The sequence below is a fragment of the Magallana gigas genome, chromosome 3 (genome assembly GCF_963853765.1).
Source record: "Magallana gigas chromosome 3, xbMagGiga1.1, whole genome shotgun sequence".
Lineage (NCBI taxonomy): Eukaryota > Metazoa > Mollusca > Bivalvia > Ostreida > Ostreidae > Magallana > Magallana gigas.
This window is the reverse complement of record NC_088855.1, coordinates 32219042-32240308: the sequence shown is the minus strand read 5'-3', so window position 1 is coordinate 32240308 and position 21267 is coordinate 32219042. Positions and strand designations below refer to the sequence as shown.

Here is a 21267-nt window from a genome sequence, read left to right as displayed (position 1 = left end):
TTTACAGCCCCAATACATCACTAGAATATATAGTTTTATTGAACTTCCCACGATGAACGAACGAGTTCTGATTTAACCCAGTATGTTTCAACACAGTGGAAAAGTACCTAAATAACCAGGGATTTTAAGCTGGGCATTTTAGGTCAAATATCCACCAAATAATCGGGAATGATTTTATGACTTTCAAGGTGGATGGCTCTTCTTCCGTTTAGGACACTATAGAGTTGATCGATGACATGCAGATTTTAACAAAACAAAAACAAAACTGGAATTAACTAAATGTTAAAACTCTCAGCAGGCATTAAAAAAAAAAATACATGTTCGATGTGTAAAAATGGAAGGTTTTATGAAGGCGGGATTCAAACTTTAACCATGATAACAATTGATATGACATTTTGATAGTATAAACGATGAAATGACTAAAATAATTTGTATCTAAACATGGAAGTTATACTGTTATAATAGTAAATGTTCCTGTCTATGTCTATGTCCATAATGCTACAGGTTAATTAAAGACGTGATCTTTTTTTTGTTGAAAGATTAAATGTACGATTGCAGAATACATGCAGTTTGTTCATTTGTTTACCGTGCACAGAAATTAGATAATGAGCGGAGATCTTTTTACATTTACCGGTGGATATTTACTTAGTAGTATATCATAGGCATGCATTTGAAAAGAAAATATCCAGTTTAACCATCATTTAATAGTTTATGTTGACGAAATCCTTCTTTAGAAAGCTAAGTCCGACGTTATCGGACATTTTACTCGGAAAAATCTTTTCCGTCGTAAAATGTTTACAAATAGAATTAAAATCATAGTTTTCAAAACGCTTGAACAGGTAACTTGATAAAATCTAAAGAATTTTTAAAAATAAATAAAGTACATTTGTCATCTTTTTAACAGGTTTAGCAATTAATAAATCTATTGCCAAAATAAGAGCCAATAATTTTTTTGACAGATGCACATAATTTAGCGTCGATTTGAATGTAAAAAGAGACTTCAGTTCACTAAACATGAAGGTTTTTATAGCCTAAACTTTTTTGTATATTGGGTATGGTAGATACCATGTGTATTGAAGCAAGATAGCAAGAAAATTTAAGGAAAAAAAGATTTATGGTATGAAGTGAAATTTATATATTGCATCTTTGCATGGCAAGGATTGTGAGAAAGTATAAAATTAAATATTTCCTCAAATTTATCAAAGATAATTTATCAATATTTATGTGCAAGTGCATGTTGATATTGTTCATTATTATACTGGCGTGCGACCAGTTCTCCCCGAGTACCATTTCTCGCCAGTACATTGTGACGTCATTTTATCAACACATAAAACTATAGACGAAAAATTACGTCACAATGTACTGGCGAGAAATGGTACTCGGCGAGAACTGGTCGCACGCCAGTACAGCTTTTTCAAAATTCCATTCAGTAAATCACGTATTAACTTATTTTGTTTATAAGTTTTCTATATTTTAATGTACAGGTCGACCCCATGTAAAAATGGTTGATAAAGAGGAAATCTGTGTTCCCAGTCTGTCATCGAGACTTCCAGAAACCTTATTTCAGTTCCAACAGAAGCGATACCTTTGTGATGTGATGATAGTCACAGCTAATGGCTTTATCCCAGCTCACAGATTGGTGCTAGTGGCTGGCAGTCAATTCTTCTATGAAGCAGACACGACAAGAAACAGTGTGGACCCAACTGACCCCAATTTTCATCTGAATTATGACATCGAGGATGTTCGGAAGGTTGTAAATTTGTTATACACCGGGAAAATGATTATCAGTAAATTCAACGTGGAGAGGATAGCTGCAATTTGTGCAGAGTTGAGAATTACGGAGGCGCTAGAAAAATGCTTGGTTTTCATGACAGAGGTTGGTGTTTCAAACCATGTTATGATGAGTTTTGTTGATTTACCAGAGAAAAGTGGGCAGGATACATGTGCAACAGATTTTCTTAATGATTCTAGCAGTGAAAATCAGTCAGCTAGCAACACATTGAGCAAAGAGATAGAAAAAAAGGGTACACCATTTGATTCAAAATTTAAAAGAAAGCTTTCCTCTGAAGAGGAAGTTAATGGCGCAGAGAAAAGTCAAAAGAGGCCAAAGCGTGCTTACAATAAAAAGGGAACAAAAAACAAAGAGATAAAGACCTCAAATGTAGGTGATACTGAAAAACATGCTGCAGAATCTGTGATAACAATTCAGCCTTTCCTTTCTGATAATGAAAGCAATCAAACTAGGGATTCCATAGGAAATGTGACAACCCCTAGTGAAGACAGTAATCCAATTTCTGACTCTTCCAGGCCAGAGTTAAGCAGTGCAAAAGAAATGACTTACCTAAAAGAGGAACCATCAGCAACTTCAGAGTCTTGTATGTTTTTGGATTTCAATAACCTCCAGGTGTATCAGAAGAAAGTCCCTGCAGCGAAACTAACGAAACAGTTTGATCCAGATGGGGCTATCACCGAAGCCATGGAAAAAGATCAGGAGTTTCTTGATAGTGGTCAGGTGGAGAAACGATTGAACTGCAGGAAGTGTAAGATGGTCTTCAAGGATGTGGAAGCCCTGACTGAGCATCGCCGCGAAATCCACCCCTCCAATTTTAAGAAGCAGAGATTTGTGTGTGACATCTGTAATGCAAAACCTAACAACCGCCCCACGCTCGTGGAACACAAATTCAAGAAACATGGGATTCCATACGACAAAGCACAATACCCCATTTACAAGTGTCAGGAAGGGGTAGGTACTTGTATAATTTTAAACAAATATACATGTATCAAGAATCTGATTGCTTTTCAATAATTCAAACTCATCTGAAAAAACAAAATAACCCAGTTGTCATTTACTAGTATCAGGAAGGAATTGGTATTTTTAAACAGAAATACATCATTTGTGAATTACATGTATCAGAATTCCCGTTAATATGATTTATGCATTTTCAAACACTGTTTTAAAGTGCACTTATTATATGAATGAAGAATATTTGATGCATGTAAGTTCTGTAATGAGAAAATGTATAAGATTTAAAAATGCAGCTAATCATTGTAAATATGTGCAATGATATATTCGTAGGAGTGTGAGTTTGAGACCATTGTGCCTTACAAGCTATCCGAACACAAGACGACTGTCCACTCAGGCCTGGCCTGTATCTGTGAGACCTGTGGCCGAGCATTCAAGAGTAAGAGTGTACTCAAATACCACATCCAGTCCACCCACTCCGAGTCCCGTCCCACCTTCATATGTAACACCTGTGGGAAAACCTACTTCACAGGACAGGCTCTCAAGGTAAGCAAAGAACACTTGTTGGCAGAGCTAAGAGAAGCATACTTAGTGTGAATTTCAACTTTCCTCATTATACAGTTAAATGATATCTCGAACGCTGATACCCCAAATACAGTGAATATGCTGAGTTGATTTGTAAGTCCAAACCACTTATTTTAAAAGTATTTTACCCTCGATATCTCAAATACTTGGAGTTTATCTCGAATATCTCGAAGTTTTTAAACAGTTCCATCTTGTTTGAGATAATGAAGTTTGACTGTATCTTTTTTCTTAATATGATACCGAAATCAACTCTGACTCATTGATCATCTGAATTCCTAAGTGCAAACAATGTAATCTAGTAGTGAAACATATCTTTAATGAGAATGCACTGTGGTAAGGAGAATTTCGGATTTCCTATGCAAGAATTATCATTTATTCTTTAACTGTGTTTCCTATAGAAGAACAAAGATTTACTGATTAAACATATTGGCTCATTTAGTTATCTTAGGGAATTGAGGAGTTGTTGTGGATTTTGTAGAAACACATGGAGTATCATACAGGGACCCAGAAGAGGCTGCTGTGTCACCTATGTCCATACAGCAGTGTAGGAAGACAAGAACTGAACAACCACCTGCTGAAGCTTCATAATGTCCCAGTACCCAAGAAAACTAAAGTGTGGGTATAGATAGTCTAATAACATCCTAGTACAAAGGGTATCAAAGTCTGGGTATAACTAGTCTTGTCGTAGCTCAGCATCCAAGCAAACTTTTGAAAGTGATAAATATTCCCAATCCCTAAGAAAACCAATGTGTTGATAATACAGTAGCAACATAATATAATAGCTTCATAAATATATTCAAACATGTTGTTTCCAAGTTTATAAGAAAATATAAGTATGGACATGAATATCCACATAATGTACCAGTTCACATACAAAGAAAACAAAGGGTAGAGACATTATAAATACCACCTCCCTCCCCTCCTTCCACCCCCAAACCCCCCCCCCCCCCAACCCCCCAAAATCAATTTATATCAAGAAAGGTATAATGTGGATGTAACGAGCTTCAAGGTAGTCCTTTTCCCTTATGACTTATGACAAAACTGTTTTAAACCTAATAACTTGATCACTGTTGCTCATATAAAATGTCCATGTGTACATGATTTGTTTCTTCATTGAGGTAGATAATGAATTTTAGGAAGTTGTATAAAAGTGCTCACCTACAGAACATGTATGTTCTTTGAACTTATCTGGATGTAGTTGTGACCAAAACAAGAAAACGAGATCATATATCACCCCTATTCTTGCTGACTTACATTGGCTTCCTGTTGAATTCCGTCCGAAATATAAAATTCTTGTTTTTACCTATTTGACAATTCATGGATTCGCTCCAGAATACTTGCAGGAATTAGTTACAATCCGTAAAATAAATCGGACTCTACGATCCGACGGGAGCTTGTCACTGATTTTACCTAGGGTGCGCACTGGAACATATGGTGAAAGACAATTTAGCTTTGCTGCTCCCTATTTATGGAACAGCCTTCCAGTGCGTATCCGTCAAGCCAAATCCGTTCAATGTTTTAAAAAACAATTGAAAACTTATTTTTATAAACTGGCTTTTGATTAATTTTTAAGATATATATTTATGTGTTCGCAAACTTTTTACTATATCCAAATTTTTACCATAGATGATTGTAATCTGTCGACATATATTATTTACTTCTCCTTCTGTTTTTTAGCTATGCATTTTATGCTTTGTAATGTCCATTTTATGTCCATCTTATGTAAAGCGCCTTAGAATGATAATTTTATTATATAGGGCGCTATAAAAATTATTATTATTATTATTATTATTATATTTATGTATTGTTTTTATAGGTACCAGTGTGAAAAGTGTGATTACTACTCCTTGAACAGGACCCAATTCAGAAGACATGTAGCTATGCATGATGGTAAATTTGTTAGATCACTGTCAGACTCAAATTCAGTGAATTTTATTGCAATTTTTATGTTAGCTTTCCTTCCATCAAATTTAAAGGAAAATATTTACTATTTCATGACATACCTACGTGTTTATATCTTTTTTAAATTTCGTTCTACATAAATTTACATGTACGTGCTGTATCATAATATTTTTGATCAATAGGAAGAGAGAATGCATACAAGTGTACTGAATGTGACAAGGCCTTTCCTTCAATTTACAACTTGAAAAGCCATGAGAAAAGACACAGTAAGTAAACATGGAAAAGTTTGTGCTGTGGGTACTTAAAAAACATTATAATTACTACAAAATGTACAGATTCACATTTTGACAAACCAGTAATTGCCACTTTTACATTTTTGTTTAATTCTTTGAAAGATTTTTTCAATTTTCCACTATAAGAATTTTGTTGAATATAAATGTGTGATATAAATACACATTCACATTCAATTTAGAGTTAATCATTGTATTGATTTGTGTTACTAGCTTTCAAAGATTAACTAGATTAACATGTGAAATAATTTTTGATAAGTGTAGATTTATCCTTGGAAATGTCATTTTTCAATGAAATGTACCTTAATACATGTGTAAATATGTTTGTTATTTTTAGAGGCAGAGACAATAAGTTGTCCCCATGAAGGCTGCAACTTCTTTACCAAGTTCAAACACATCCTGAAAAACCATATTTCAGGGAAACATACCAATACAGTAAGTAAAAGCAATTATCTCTTCACACATGTCACAAAAATATTGACTGTTCACAATCCTTTTACCATTAGTGTGTAACATAATGGTGTATTTCTGTGTTTACTTGTGTTATAGGATTAAATTTGATAAATGAGAATAATTTTATGTTGTTTAAGATTTACAGAGATTTACAATATTAATTTACAACTACATGTAAGGTTATCATGATTGAATGTATGCAGTTATGGCTAAATCTCTGTTAAGTGGCAGTTTGTAAAGTATTATCATTAATCTAAGGATGCTAGCATTTTCAAATACATATACCATACACTAGCTGTAGTGCACGTGCTAGTATGTACTGGTACACATTTAGCATTGTCATTAAGGTCAGTGAATAGCATGTTGACAAGATCACCTATTAGTATTTCTTAATGAATTCTGTAATAATAATGTTACTAGGATTGGGTAGTTTAAAAAAAACCCCAGAACATAGGTTTTCAATGTCTTCCCCATCTTTCAGAATTTCAAACCTTACAAATGTCACCTATGTGAACACAGCTGCAAGTTAAAGGGCAATCTGAACAAGCACCTGGTGAACAAACACGGTCTGGAGGTCATGACAGAGGTCAAACAGCGAAAGATCGCCTTGGAAACGGGTCAAGGCTACACTGAGATACTCGTTGACCGAGCCAAATCCAGGATTGCAAATACCATACCTGCCATGTTTCCTCAGGAGGAATCCTAGCATTTGTGACCTTGACATTATGTTTTTTTCAGTGTACACCGAATCAGTATGGCCTTGGATTTATAGTCAGTATGACTTTGACATCTTAGCATTTGTGACCTTGACATTATGGTTTATACAAAGTACAAGTAATCAGTATGGCCTTGGATTCATAGTCAGTATGACCTTGACATCTTTGGATACCAGTCCAAGTTTCTGAAGGAAAATATTTTTGGATATTGAACACAGACAACTATCACTATCAACATTATTTGTAAAGAACTGAATTTTGTGAAGATAACAATGGATGTTCTGTCTAAACTCAATCGCAACTTCTCGGGCCTATGGCAGAGCTCGAAAAAAACACATTGAATAGATTAACATTACAGGATGTTAGAATTTTATACAAAATGGACTCACTTCCCAACAATTTTAATATTGGCTAAGTATATCATTGAATTTAAAGTGTAGCTCACATCTCAACAGATCGTAAAATGGGTTGTATTCATATCAATTTTTATAAGAGTGGAAGGATGTCATGGACATCTATGTAATACACTGGAGGTGGTTTTTTGAGCTCTGCTCGAGAAGTTGTGATTGGTCTAAACTATGCCACTGCCATTTTTTTGGTCCAATGAATAGGATATATGTTAAAATACCAATGACTACCTCTGTCCATTATTTGAGTTTTCTGTATATATTGTAGATACTATATTTTAAATGGTCAGATATTTTAGATCATTTTTCAACATTCCAAAACATGTGCAAGTATATGTATCATATATTTACAGAGAGTAAAGTGATAGAAGACATGTAAAATTCATTTCAAAATGCGATTTTTTATTGCATGTTTTGTAGTGCAGATGTATGAGTATTTATTTTTAGAAAATAAATCAAAGGACATTGTTATATAAAAACAGAAAGCTATTGTTAATTTACTTTTTATATTATTTAGTATACATTGAATGTATATACATGTACATCATTTCATACATACTAGTAAGTACTTTGTATAACGTTTTGTACTATTGAAGTTTCAAAATAAAGATAAACATTGAATTTAGTATTTTTCTAATTTCATGAGATAATTTTGAGAGCTTTATTTTTCCCTTGTGTGTCAATGACTATACTGTATCTGGCAAATCTATAAGAGGGGGATTGTATGGAAGAGAAGAAATCCATCATGATCTACAGAAGGTTACTTCAGAATGATTAGAATATGTGCAGGCTGATTTTTGTGGATTATCAACTTTTCAAAAGATCTCATTCCTTGGAATTATGCAGTCAATTTTAAAGATTTAAGACAGTTTGTCAAAGTTTACTAAATATATGTTACTGTATACAGGGTTACTTTCGCTCCTTGTAATTTTCGCCCTTCTACACTTGCAAACATTTTCGCCCCGTCTTGAATTCGCTCAGACATAACTGTGTTTTAAGAGAGATAGTTTGAGACATCGGAATTCGCACAGTCGTAAATTCGCCCGGTGGAAAAAAGGGCGAAATGGGCGATAATAAAACGGGGGCGAATATTTTCCTGTATACAGTAATTCCTTGGTGAAAGGTATCATGGTATTCCTTCAGCTTTCATGATAAATGAACCTCTGAGAATTTAATTCGTTTTATTGTTTTCTTTCTGACAGTCAGATAGGTGATATCATAACTTATTTGTCTTTCATGGTACAACACAAACTGGGATTCAGATTGCCCAGGTATGTCATGTAATGAAGTTAACCCTATATGTGGAATTAACTTATCATACTACTTTGGTAAATTGTATTAGAAACAAGCACCTGTTGGAATAGTGTATCTATAATGTCTATAATTTTCTCTCTCACCCCCCCCCCTTTTTATATAGCAAAAATACATCATAAGTTTGGGGTCATTCTTTTTCAATACTGGTTGGAATGAGTAAAGTTTTAAGGTGGATCATTATAATTTAAATAATTGGGTTGAAAATGAAGGAAAATGGAAGATTTGCAAGCAGCAATTATTTAAAGTAAGGATAAAATTCACAAGTAAATTGTTTCTGTACCTCTAAAATTAATTTATTAATCATAAAAGGTCGTATTTATGATTGATTTAAATTTTTTAGTTAATTTTTTTTTTTTTTTGCTGAGGTAGGGTATCTGTTTAAAGCATTATTTGTTCGAGAATCACAGGCACTTAAGGTATATATACTCTCCCTTTTTTCAAATTCAAAATTAATCAATCCTAATGCATTTGCGTAGAACAATTCTGGTAGTCATTGTAGCCCACGGGCCTCTATGTTAGACTTGCATTGGAACTCTTCAATCAAAGAGGAGAATTTAGTCCAATAGCACATACCGACGAGAGAGAGGGAGAGAGCTTCTGTAGCAACATTTATGCATTTCACCGTTCACTTTTCAGTCCATTTAGAAGAATGAGCAACCCTCAAAATGAATCTTCAGGAAAGTAAGTATCGTTGGGTTAAAAAAAATTGTGGAAATGTAAACGCAAGAATGTGGCGGTAATTTGGGTCAGTTGACAACGAGTCTGCACAGACTTGTGTTTTCAGTTTCCACATGATTGGTTAGTACGAAAACCCATGTTGTTGCTCAAATTACACAAGATATTCCTATAACATTACAAGAAAACCCTTTTTATGATGTTAACTGTATTGTCAATAAATATTGATTACCCTTGATTGGTTTAATAAAGGAACCTCTTCCTTTTGTAATGTCTTACACATTTGGTAACCTATGTGATACATGTATATTGATATAATCATATTCTCTGAATCTCATTGTCGTGTTTGCAAATTGTTAATGTTATGAAATGTATGTAATTTAAGCAATTAAGAAGGGGAGATTATAAATATATAGCTGCAATTTATTTTTCTACTGACTAAAACCTATATATCTATATACTTTCAGTAGGATAATTAAACTTTATTTTTTTTTTAAAATGACTCCTAGCCATTTATTGCAGATACCATAATAATGATATTTATGTTTGAGTTTTCATGAAGAAAATCACCAAACTTTATGATTTCATGTGCATTGATATTTATACTATTTGCTGATTTAGGCTAGGAGAAAGATAAGCCAGTAAGATCAATTTCATGAACTCAATATTTATACACACAACATTGAAGTGGCAGTGTCACTTGGCTCTCTATAATGCATTTTTTTTTCTATATCATGGTATCATCTCACTACAGAATTGCATTTATATCCATATCAGTTGAATGTGTGACTTTTATTCCACTGAGGTTTTTATTGTTGACATTTTGCACAGATTACTTCAAAGATATTAACGCTTCACTGCCATTTTAAATAATTAACAGGTGGCTTTATTTGATCTCTTTCAGGAAAACATCTCAAATTTTTTTCTCATTTAAAATCTTCTTTTAAAGTCTCCGATGTAGAATTAAATATATGAAAGGGATTTTGAAATCCAACAAAAGTTTTTTTTTGGTGTGCTATTTACATTTTGCAAATTGTGTATGGTGCTATATTTTCCACTTGTTTGTTTTTTAGTTTTAACTTGTGATTGTTTGTTTGTTTTCTAAAGTGAGGATGATGATTTCACTAGTACCTTTAGATCAATGGGAGAGAGGTAAAAAAAAAAAGAAAACAATAATCAGCTTCTTCATGCTCTTTTGTTTAATCCCTCTAGTGTTAGTTGTGTCAATTCATTAACACATAATATTGTAGTTATTTGTAAACAGTAAAAAAAATTGTCTAATGGAGAATCTGGTGAATTTCAAAATATTTCTTTTGCTGAATGAAATACCTTTATGTATATACTGCTGTAACATGTACTGTGGTTTCATTAATATTTGTAAAATACCAAGTTTAGAGTATTTCATTGTTGTGATAACTGTACTTTTATATATCCACATCAATTTTGACAAATGTCCCATACCACCTTAATATTTTGTGTTGTTGGAAACATTGGACATTACTTGTAACAATATGTCTTTGAAGCTGTGAATTAATTTAATACCTGCAAATATCAATAAAACCACAGTATTAAAAGGAAACATGTTTAAAGCTTTAAAAAAAAACTTTGTATGAATTGATATTCACCAGATGACATGATACTAATGTCAGTTGGTAAGAAGGAAAAACAGTGATGTGTATTCAGTTTTGTAAATTTGTAAACTTTGGTGATTGTAGGTTATTTATTGGTGATGGGATATTGAGAGAGAGAGAGACATAGAGTTTTGTCTTTTTTTGAGATACGGCTTGAAATGGCTTAACCTAAATATTTCATATTTTTACTAATTCTATATCTATATAATTTAAAGTATTTTCATCTTTTGCATTCTGATATTAAAAATAATAATAAATCATTCACTATCTGAGTAAAGTTTTATTAAAAAGAAAGTTTTACTTAATAATGAATTATTTTCATATGTAACATATGAAAACATATTGTTTAATATATGTATTGATGGATTATCAAGTTTACAAATAAATTTTAAAAAAAATGTAATAAAAAATAAAGTGGAATTTAATATACTAAATTAAGGACTGACTTAATCAAAATATCTCTATGTAACCACTGCCCCTTTCATTAGTAGGATGAACATGACCATAGGGCAGCAGGCGTAAGTTTTTTCACGTTGGTGTTGTTTCCCCCAAAAACCTGTCACTCAAAGCCAAATTTTGTAATCTTTACGTAATTTAAGAAGGAGATTTTGTCTGCACTTGTCTGTAATGTGCACAGTCCTATTCTGTAGAATATTTGCACATTGTAGATTTAAACTCACTCATATATATTGTTTGTGCACCAAAACTTGTTGCTTAAAGAGGATATGGGTATATTATATTTACTTTCTATAAATCATTTGAAAATTTACTTGTACATGTTGAAGTGTGCGTGCTTATAACCTGACCTTTTTAGCTCTATACCTACCATGCTCTTAATATGATAAAAAACTATTGCTCTTTATTACAGTTTTCAACCCACTGGTGTAGGGTTTAAATTTGCAGGGGGAGTTTTATGACTTATTTTAAAGGATCCAGTTACATATACTGATAAATACATTTCCTATTAAGGAATCTCAAGAGAATTTATAAAAAAATTTATTTACTAGTAATTTTTGCTAATCAAGTAAGAAATGCTTTAAAAAGTATAATTACCTAAATTCACTTCATGTAGTCCTTAAATTCAGACGTTCCTGATATTCATGTTTTTCATCGAAGTGTTTAATTAATGTAATATAGACCTGATTTGAAAAAAAAGTCATGAATACTCTTGTGTTTGACAATGCAAAAGTAGAAATAACATGAAAAATTCCAATTTTGCCAAAATACTCATCATCACTAGATTTGTTAACTACATCATGCATTTAATTCCATTTATAGGACATTTTAATCAACTCTAGCTTTTCCATTTCATTCAATCATTCATTCACATGTTTATTTATCATTTTTATGTTGTTGTTTTTTGGGTTTTTTTTTTTTGCATTTTTCTCAAAATTGAAGTCACCTTAACATGGTTTTATTGCAGTGAAAATCAAGCCAAATTTTGTCAGACTAGAGTCGCTAATTCAGAAAAATACTTGGGGTCGCTATGTGAAGTAATGGGCTCAATCACAAGAAAAACCGCCCATATCAGAGACAAGGGTAAGATATATTTTGGAGGTTTTTACTCCTTTAGATTTAGTGGGAAGATTTAGATTTTCTTACATGTACATTGAACTATCAGCGTTTGTTAGGAGATAATAATAAATAATAATAAATTAATTCATATAATATCTGTTCTTCAGGTGATATACTAGCCAAATTATGTAAGGACTATTCAGATGAAGAGAATGTGAGCCACTCATTGAAGGCAGGCCTGCGAGTATGTGCCGAAAACCTGTCTGTAATACAAGACTACAGGCAAACTCAGATCATGAGGCTGGAGTCGAAGGTCGTACGACCTATAAGTGACTATGGCAACATCTGTAAACAGATCAAAGTAAGTTTCAAAACAAATATGTGTAGTGTTAATTTCATGGGCAGTACCATTTGTTAAGCCTGTTTTCTATGGACAATTACCACTACTGAGCCAAAGGTTTCACGGGGGGGGGGGACATATATTTACAGACCAAAATACAGTCCAAAAAGAGCATTTTGCTTTGTAACGTTTCAAAATACAAATAACAAATATGAATTAAAATGAAAATTTACTTTAATATCCATCGTAAACATGTGATTATTAAATTTTTATGCACATATTGGCTGCTATATAATATTTTCCTCACTCACAGAGACCGATTTCAATGAAAATTTATTTTATTTTGATATAAATTGATTAGGATTTGATTATACTTTTTAGTAGAAAACTTAAATTTTGAATATCTGACAGAAATACCGAAATATTTGGATGTAAAATGTAGGCGGGAAACGGGCGTTAGTGTTCGCAGTTCTTAGTTATTACTGGTCCTAACTTAACCAAACTTGCATGGGTGCTGCGTCTCATGATACTCATGCAGTGGACAGGCTTGAATGCAAAAGTTTCAGATGCTGAATGATGTTATGGTTTATGGAGCTATTTGAAGATTTTTGATAGACAGCTCTAAGTTATTATTTGTTTAATCTATCCCAAATTTGGATAGATGAGCCAAAATGCTAAGAAAACCTTGTCCTACCTTTCTCAAACTTGCTTGACAGATGTGTTTGTTGTCATTTGATATATCATGAGTCCTATGATTTTGTATTGTATCATATCAACGAGTATTGCATAATATGATATATTATTGTATTATGTGATACATTATTGTATCATATGAAATATTATTGTAAAAATATATGTATTGTATCAATTTCTTTGTATGATATCTTATGATATGATATGACTTTGTATTATATGATATTGTATCATATGACATGTTAATTTATCATATAGCCATCAATTTTCTTCTCTTGATACTGTCAATGTTATGGAGTTTGATCCAATTTTCTGGATTCCACACTGTGGATTTCCGATTCCTTATCACCACTCTCTGAAACTGGTGACATACTACACATTAAATAATGTCTGTATTTTAGCATGTTTTTGAAAGAGTTTAAAATTAGCTTTTTCATATAAGTAAACATTATACAATTGGCTTTAGAAAGATAGTTTTGTAATACATTGTATAAACTTTTAAATGGACAAGTATATATCATGTACCGGTATATAATAAATTTATCATTGTAACAGTAACTCTATATGTATGTATTCTTTTGTTAATCAGATAGGTGTGAAGAGGGAACTTGAAGCTGTGAAGAGAGAAGACAAGAAAAAAATAGAACTGCAAAAACTGCGCTCAAAAAATCCAGGAAACTCACACCAAATTGTATCCTTGCTTTTATTTCACCCGGCTACAAACGCAGTAGCAACCTATATAGGCATATTTCTTCTTTGTTATTACATGTATTAGAATGAGAAAGATATTTTTCCTTGACTCACACCTCAGAGTAGAGTAAGTGAAGAAAAGAAGACAGTTTATGATGAAAAGAGCAAAGATTTAATCCTCTCCCCATATTATGGAGGGGAAGAAGTCTAAAATCTTCCTTTTATATACTTACAAAAATTGAATTATACAATGTATCTCATTATAATACCTCAATTAATGGATATGAACTTTGATAACTTTAAAATTTCATGATAAACTCAATGAAGTAATAAAGCAAAATGCTCAAGTATATCTGCATGCTTAGTAGATTGCTCTTTCAGATATGATCTATGACTGCTAAATAATGACAGATTGACAAATTTGAAATTTTACATATCTGTTAAAACAGTTTAATCATCTTTCATCAGGTAGGTAATTTAACATGACACCCCTTCACCCGACCCACTCAATGACTTTACCTTACCTGGCCTTGGCTATTTGCCTTGGCCAGGTCAAATCACCTCATGGATCAGGTCTTGGGCTCTTATTCTACAATGTTGACCTGATTAAGGGTGATTAGTTGTACAATACATTGCAATAACATATTGGCTAATAATTAGTAGCATTTTGCAATTCTATTTTGAAAGTTTCAAATCATGAAAATAAACATAAAGAATTCTTTTTTGCTCAACAATGCAATGAAATAACGAATGATGATAACAATTTTGTTTAGAATATTATGTTAAGTGATGGTGTGAAAGATATTAATTTGAATTTTGATTGCATACATTTAAAGATTTCGATCAACTTTTCCCAGGGATACCTATAGCACAGGGGCTTAGCTTGTTTTTAATGCGAGCTCATCATACCAATAGAAAAAAAGATTATTGGTGAAGTGAATCAATGATGGACACAAAGCTCTAAGAGTCAAAACAAGCTCAGTCCCTGTGACTTGAGGGGGGATTCTAATGATTATAACTGCAATCTCATTGTGTTTGTTCATTTTCGACAGGCTCAGTCTGATGTAGAGAGGGCTAGGGAGGATGCCTCTATAGGCAGTAAACATTTAGAGGAACAAATGGTCTCATTCGAGAAGAGAAGGCTTCATGATATAAAGGTTGGTATTTTTTTAAGACATACTTTAGTCAGCCCTTTTTGCCAAAGTAAAATTCCTATTATAGAGACCCCTGATTTACATTATTACATTAATATATTTCTTGCTTTGCCTTCCTTTCAGACTTCCATGTTGGACTATTTTAAAATTCAGCTAGTTTTTCATGCTAAAGCTATTGAGTTTTACTCCAAATGTTTTGAAAGTATGTCAATGGTGGATGAAGAGAGAGATTTACAGGTGAGACTTAAAACTATGGTAATTTAAGTAGGATATAGCTGCAGGATGATTTCCTGTATTCCTTCTCTTTCCTGCAAACATCTAATCTTTATGGATGGTGTTTTTGCAATGCCATGAGGAACTCATATCCAATTTTTATTTTTTAAAGTACAGATACAATTTTCTTCTTACTAAGAACAACCAGAGCCAAATAAACTTCATTCCTCATCTATACATTGTCAAATATTACAATGATATATAATGTGATTATTTGTCAGTATGGCACAATACAATGATAAATCAATCAAACAATTTTGATTACATAACTCTGTGTGTTCATTTTGAATTTTAATGATATACAGTAAAACACTTCAACTGCAAAGAATCAAGGACAAACAATTTTGAATTGTTAAAAACATTATACATTATTTAAACCTGATATGTTTATAATTCATGGAATGAAACTTACTTGGCTCCAAGTTTAAATGTGTAAATAAGCAAGTTAGCTGTAAGTGTGTTGAACTATGTTTGCACATGGATGTTTAATGCTGAGTCATATCTCTCACTCTGTAGGAGTTCCAAAGAAAGTTGTCGATGGCTAGAGGCGTACCAGACACGGAGGAGATCAGCCAGGCTCTAACCTCCATGACCACAACAACGAATGGCTACTCAGATACCCTGGGCAGCTCGGACCCCTATACCTCAACCTACGAGTCGACCGCCTCTGATCACCGCAGAGTACGCATTAGTAAAACTGTAAGACCCCTCGCCTATCATTAACCTCACCAACCTGCTCCATCCAAGTTTTAAATATAAAGATTTTACTCACTTTTAATAGGTCAAGATCTGAGGAACTAAAATTATTTGGGATTTAGAATTTATGGTTTAGGTTTATGAAATTTTGAGATAAGAGTTCTTTGAATGATGCTTCATAATAATTGCTAGGATAAATAAGGTGTATCTGAGCTTAATGTCAAGGAAGGCATGATGAAAAATTGCATTTTATTAAAATGTCTTTTTCTATGAAATATGATAAAGATTGGATTAAACTTTTGACTTTTTTCCTAGAAATTTAAATGAAATATATCTAGAATGCATAAAGTTTCTAAAAAAAGTATTTAGTTTGTTGATTACCTCTTTCTTTAAAATTATATCAAATTGATCAAGGATCCAGAACATGTAACATTACCAAAAAAGTAATCAAAAATCTTTTAGTAGATCTTGACCTCAATATTTCAATATATATACATGTGTGTATATATTATATAAATAGTGCCTGTTTGGGAGGGTAACAGTTGAAATTGACACCCCGAGAAAACCATTGTCAACCGACGCGAAGCGGAGGTTGACAATGGTTTTCGAGGGGTGTCAATTTCAACTGTTATCCTCCCAAACAGGCACTATTTATTTTGTTATACTGAATGTCTTTTTTAAAATTTTTAAGAAAATTTTACTGCTTTTATATAGGAATAACGTGAATTCTACAGCGAACCGTACGCGCATAATTTTCGCGCATGTAACATTTTTTAATGTTACCCGTTGCCAAGTGCGTTGCTAACGCTGAGGGTAATAGTAAATATTATTAACTGCGTCTTAACCAATCAGATTTCAGTATTTAACATGAAAGTATAACAAATATATATATATATATATATATATATATATATATATATATATATATATATATATATATATATATTATATATATATATATATATATATATATATATATATATATATATATATATATATATATATATATATACTGTGATATACAATTTTACTTTCTTTCTACTGACTTCAGATTAAAGATTTTACCCACTTTTTATGTACTCTATGATACTTTCATTCTACTGGCTTTGCTTCAACTTTTATAGTATTTCTGTTAGTACAGGAATACAATTCTTGCCACATGAAATTCATTTGACAAGGAATATACAATATCACAATCTTGAAATCTGCATTCACAAATTTAAGAATGTGCAAGCTTAGTTCAACAATGAAATAATAGTAAGCATAGCTATGTTGCTTGTTACCATATACTGTAGATTTCTACTTCTTTGCAAGTACTCAAATTCTGCAATGCCACCATTTTGTTTAAAATTCACGAGAATTTTAAAATTGTGTAAACCAATATTTTACATTGTATTATAAATTCAAATAATAAACAACAGTCTGAAAAAATAAAGCAATAATTTAAAATCCATGAGGTTTGCTTCTTGCAAATTTACGGTACATAGATATTAGTTCCTTGTGTTTACGATAATAAGTTATGAACAATACATGTACACGAACATAAAAAAGAAAGCTTATTTTTATGTTCATAAAGATATTCTTTGTTTATGCTTAAGGTAATTTGAAGAAAAAAATATTTTCAGTTTAGTAAAATGTTCATGCTTACCATTACATATTTTGAAGGAAGAAAATATTTTCTATTTTAGTAAAAAATAAAATCCAGGTAAACCTAAGTAGAGCTGAAATCTCACTGGTTTTTGCAAATTATTTCAAATCAGTTTGACTAGTTCTTGAAGTCAACATTTGATACCCACTTAAGCTAGCCTCACAGTAAAAATATATAGTGCTAAGATTTGTATGCATTGATCAAAATTAACAATAAATCAAAGCACCATTTACAGAAAAAAAATGAATGTACACAAATTATTACTGAACGTGCTGTGATTTTTTTCGCAAGTCAGAACACATTTCATACCTATGCCAGTATTTATAGATCAACTTACTTCAGCCGTTTATGGAGGATATAGATGCAGAATATATTCTTTTGTTTCTAATATCTAGATTTCAAAACACTTCTGTATTAATTAATATGTAAAATTCATAAAATACATGTATTCTAGTGCTGAAATCTTATGATATAGGCCTGTTTTAATTAATGGAGTACGTATTCTTTATAAAAAGAAAATTCTATCGGATGTTAATTTAAGGAGCTATTTCAAAAATATTGTTATCTACTGTCACCTTTTTTTCTTGTTTCAGTCTACAATGTATGGAGATGATGAAGATGATGATGAAGATGATGATTATTATGATGATGATGAGTATGATTTGTCAACGGCAAGATGAAAGTGAAAGTATATAAACTGCGCAACATTAGTAGTTAAGATCATCAGAAGTTCTGGACAACTCCAGTAGAATAATTTTCATTGTCTTGTTTATTAGTACATTTATATTTATCAAAATCACTAAAGGCCTACAGCTCCTTGAGCGTAAGAAGGATTTGCCACTTCACTTTAAGAATACTGTTGTGCAACGTACCACTTGACTATTTCAGAAGCAGGGTGTTATAAGAAGATATATCACAGAGGTGCTTTAATAGGCTTTAATAGATTGTTGAGGAGAGATTGTACAAAAAGTAGTATAAAAAATCATCTTTGTGATTTCCTATTACAATGTATTAATGTTACAAAATAAAATTTCATTTAAAATAACATGAGTAAAAAAAATGACAGACCCAGTCTAAATAGATCCAATGTTTTGATGAAATTGCAAAGTTGACAATTTAGAGTTATTAACTCTGTCAACCCCCACCCCACCCCCCTAAAAAAGGAAAATTATCCCTTTAATAATTGAATCGTCATATTCTTGGTTACCTTCAACTTGCAATTTCATTCCTTTATTTCAAACTCTGAAGTACCATGTATTTTTTATATGCTGTCACCTATGAAAAGGGAATCTATATAAGTCCATTAAGAATTTGACAAGTGTAAATTCTAAAGCTTTTCAAAACTGTCTAGTCTCTTTTAATTACTGTCTGTTTGTTTCAAATAGCTCCGCTTTAGCTAAATCAAATCAGACATTCCATCCTATACTGTAGATCTCTGCCATTCAGCCATGTATAAAATTAATCAGTATGTTGTCAAAATGAATACTGTTTGGTAAACAAGAATTTTATAGTTATATGAACCTGTGTATAAAGAATCTTTAGAACATCATTTTTGCTAGTCAAGGATCCACAGTGTTTATTTATCAATCCACAGTGTTTATTCATTGATCCACAGTGTTTGGATCGCCATCTTTGGCAAGCGAAGATGCTAGGTCATTAGATTGCCACATATCATTGCTCTATACAATGTGCTTGAACATGTATAAACTAGTTGCCATGACAGCAATGTCCGTCCATTTCCTCTCAACTTGTGATATTATGTTGCATCTGTCTCAGTTGAAAGTTTTCTTTCAGGACAGTACTTTTAGGTTCGGTTATTTATTTTATTATTTTATATTTTGAATTTTGTTCATATTTAAACATACATTTTTTAAATAACATTTTAATTTTACTTCTATGTAATATTTGCTAGTGCATACTATGTTTTTCATTTCTAAATGAAATACCAATGAATGTATGTATCCATCTAGGTTATATATTAATATCAATGAAAATAAACAGAGAAAACATGATCGATTGTATGTGTTTATCAGTTTACCATAGTCCTAATGCAACCATGCGCGGATCTGGGAGGGGGGGGGGGGTGTACAAACCTTCCTGCAAAATTTAAAATTTCTTTAAATTACGTTATAAAATTAAAGGGGCATGGTCACGATTTGGGTCAAAGATTATTTTTACGATTTGAATAATTACAATGCTTCAGTGAGGCATTCTTAAATAGGCAAACAAAATTTGAGTGTCATTTGTTGAGTTATAAGCGAGTTACAGAGCTTGCAATTCTTTGACATGTAAACAAAGCTTTTGTTTACATTTTGAATGAAGTAAAAATTTCAAATTTAAACCTAAAATGAATGTGTTAAACGTTAAGAACTGTTTATCTACACTTAAAATGAATAAGAAGATAGAAAAATCGCTTGAAAAAGATTTTGAATTGGTTAATTGAACCTATGTAAACAAAAACAGGGCACGTTATCTGCCGCTCGGAATGCGCCGATCGAAGGAGTTGATGCATTGTACTCATAACTATGCTTATTCTGAATTTCTGATGACCGATCATGTAGGGTACTGTGTAAATTAAAAAATCATCGTTACCAAATTTGAACAGCAGTGTTACCGTGAAAGTGTATGGGCCTATATGTTCGTTATAATTATTCTGGAAAAGGAACAGCCAGCCTCGCAGTAATGTTGATTGATCTCAAGCAGACGAAATCGTGAGAAGACGCTTAATTTTCTATTTCGTGAATAAGATATTGTGTTTTGTTTATTTTTGAAGGTTAGACTTTGAAGTTTTTATGTTTATAAAGTTGTATTTTGTTTCCTGACAATTAAACAGACACAACTTTACACTTTGTTGACAATGTTTATTTTGGAAATTCCCATTCTATAAATAGTGTTAGATCAGAACAGTTGAGAAAAGTAGATCCGGCAAAAATTTTATTGATGCAGGTATCAAAGAAATTTTTCGACCAATCAGAGGCGCCGATATCTCATCAAACGAATAAATATTAAATGATTTTAAAATCTCGGTAAATTTAACAGTTCTGAACGATTTGTCTTTTTCAAACGTAAATATAAGTAATAAACAGCAATGTTAAAAAGTTCATCGGGATATGAAGTTGGTTGGTACGTGATCAAATCTACTGAGAGGCCCTTCGGGCTTCACATGATTTGATCTCGTGACCAACCAACTTCATCTCCCGGTGAACTTTTTAAATTGCTGTATATTTCTTAAATAAAATAAATAGATACATAAAATAAATATAATCACTGGGGCTCGTCACAAAGTTAAACGGGCATAATTAGAATAAATATTTCCCGGCATGGCCTTCGGAATTGGTGGGCGAATCTCTAAATTAAATACCGGTATATATAATAAAGTTTATATATATCTCTTAACTTTCGGTGTATATATTCTCCCTATGTTTGCAGTGGAAATCTATGACGTTCAATTTTCAGTTACACATCAAAACTGATCACGGCGTATGGTCACAAGTAAACGACATCACGCAGGTTTTTGTCCCCCGCCGCAACGCGGTGCGGGG

General features: G+C 32.1%; 1 protein-coding gene across 3 annotated transcripts; it reads left to right on the top strand.

The window, feature by feature from the left end:
• Positions 1 to 803: 803 nt before the first annotated feature.
• Positions 804 to 19737, top strand: LOC105343701 (CBY1-interacting BAR domain-containing protein homolog). 3 transcript variants are annotated; one of them, XM_066079348.1, is made up of 10 exons: positions 817 to 839; positions 1485 to 2334; positions 12140 to 12255; positions 12399 to 12592; positions 13854 to 13955; positions 14076 to 14081; positions 15007 to 15111; positions 15232 to 15345; positions 15898 to 16080; positions 18319 to 19737. In XM_066079348.1, the coding sequence occupies exons 2-10, from the start codon at positions 1502 to 1504 to the stop codon at positions 18403 to 18405; spliced, it is 1740 nt and encodes a 579-aa protein (XP_065935420.1). In that variant the 5' UTR covers positions 817 to 839; positions 1485 to 1501; the 3' UTR covers positions 18406 to 19737. The 3 variants fall into 3 exon arrangements, with proteins under 3 accessions (XP_065935419.1, XP_065935420.1, XP_019929068.3); XM_066079347.1 differs by lacking the exons at positions 12140 to 12255; positions 12399 to 12592; positions 13854 to 13955; ... (3 more) ...; positions 15898 to 16080; positions 18319 to 19737 and adding exons at positions 3077 to 3289; positions 3807 to 3943; positions 5145 to 5218; ... (1 more) ...; positions 5858 to 5955; positions 6455 to 7717 and having other exon boundaries at positions 804 to 839; positions 1485 to 2743; XM_020073509.3 differs by lacking the exons at positions 817 to 839; positions 12140 to 12255; positions 12399 to 12592; ... (4 more) ...; positions 15898 to 16080; positions 18319 to 19737 and adding exons at positions 1096 to 1117; positions 3077 to 3289; positions 3807 to 3943; ... (2 more) ...; positions 5858 to 5955; positions 6455 to 7717 and having other exon boundaries at positions 1485 to 2743.
• The last annotated feature ends 1530 nt before the right edge of the window (positions 19738 to 21267 follow it).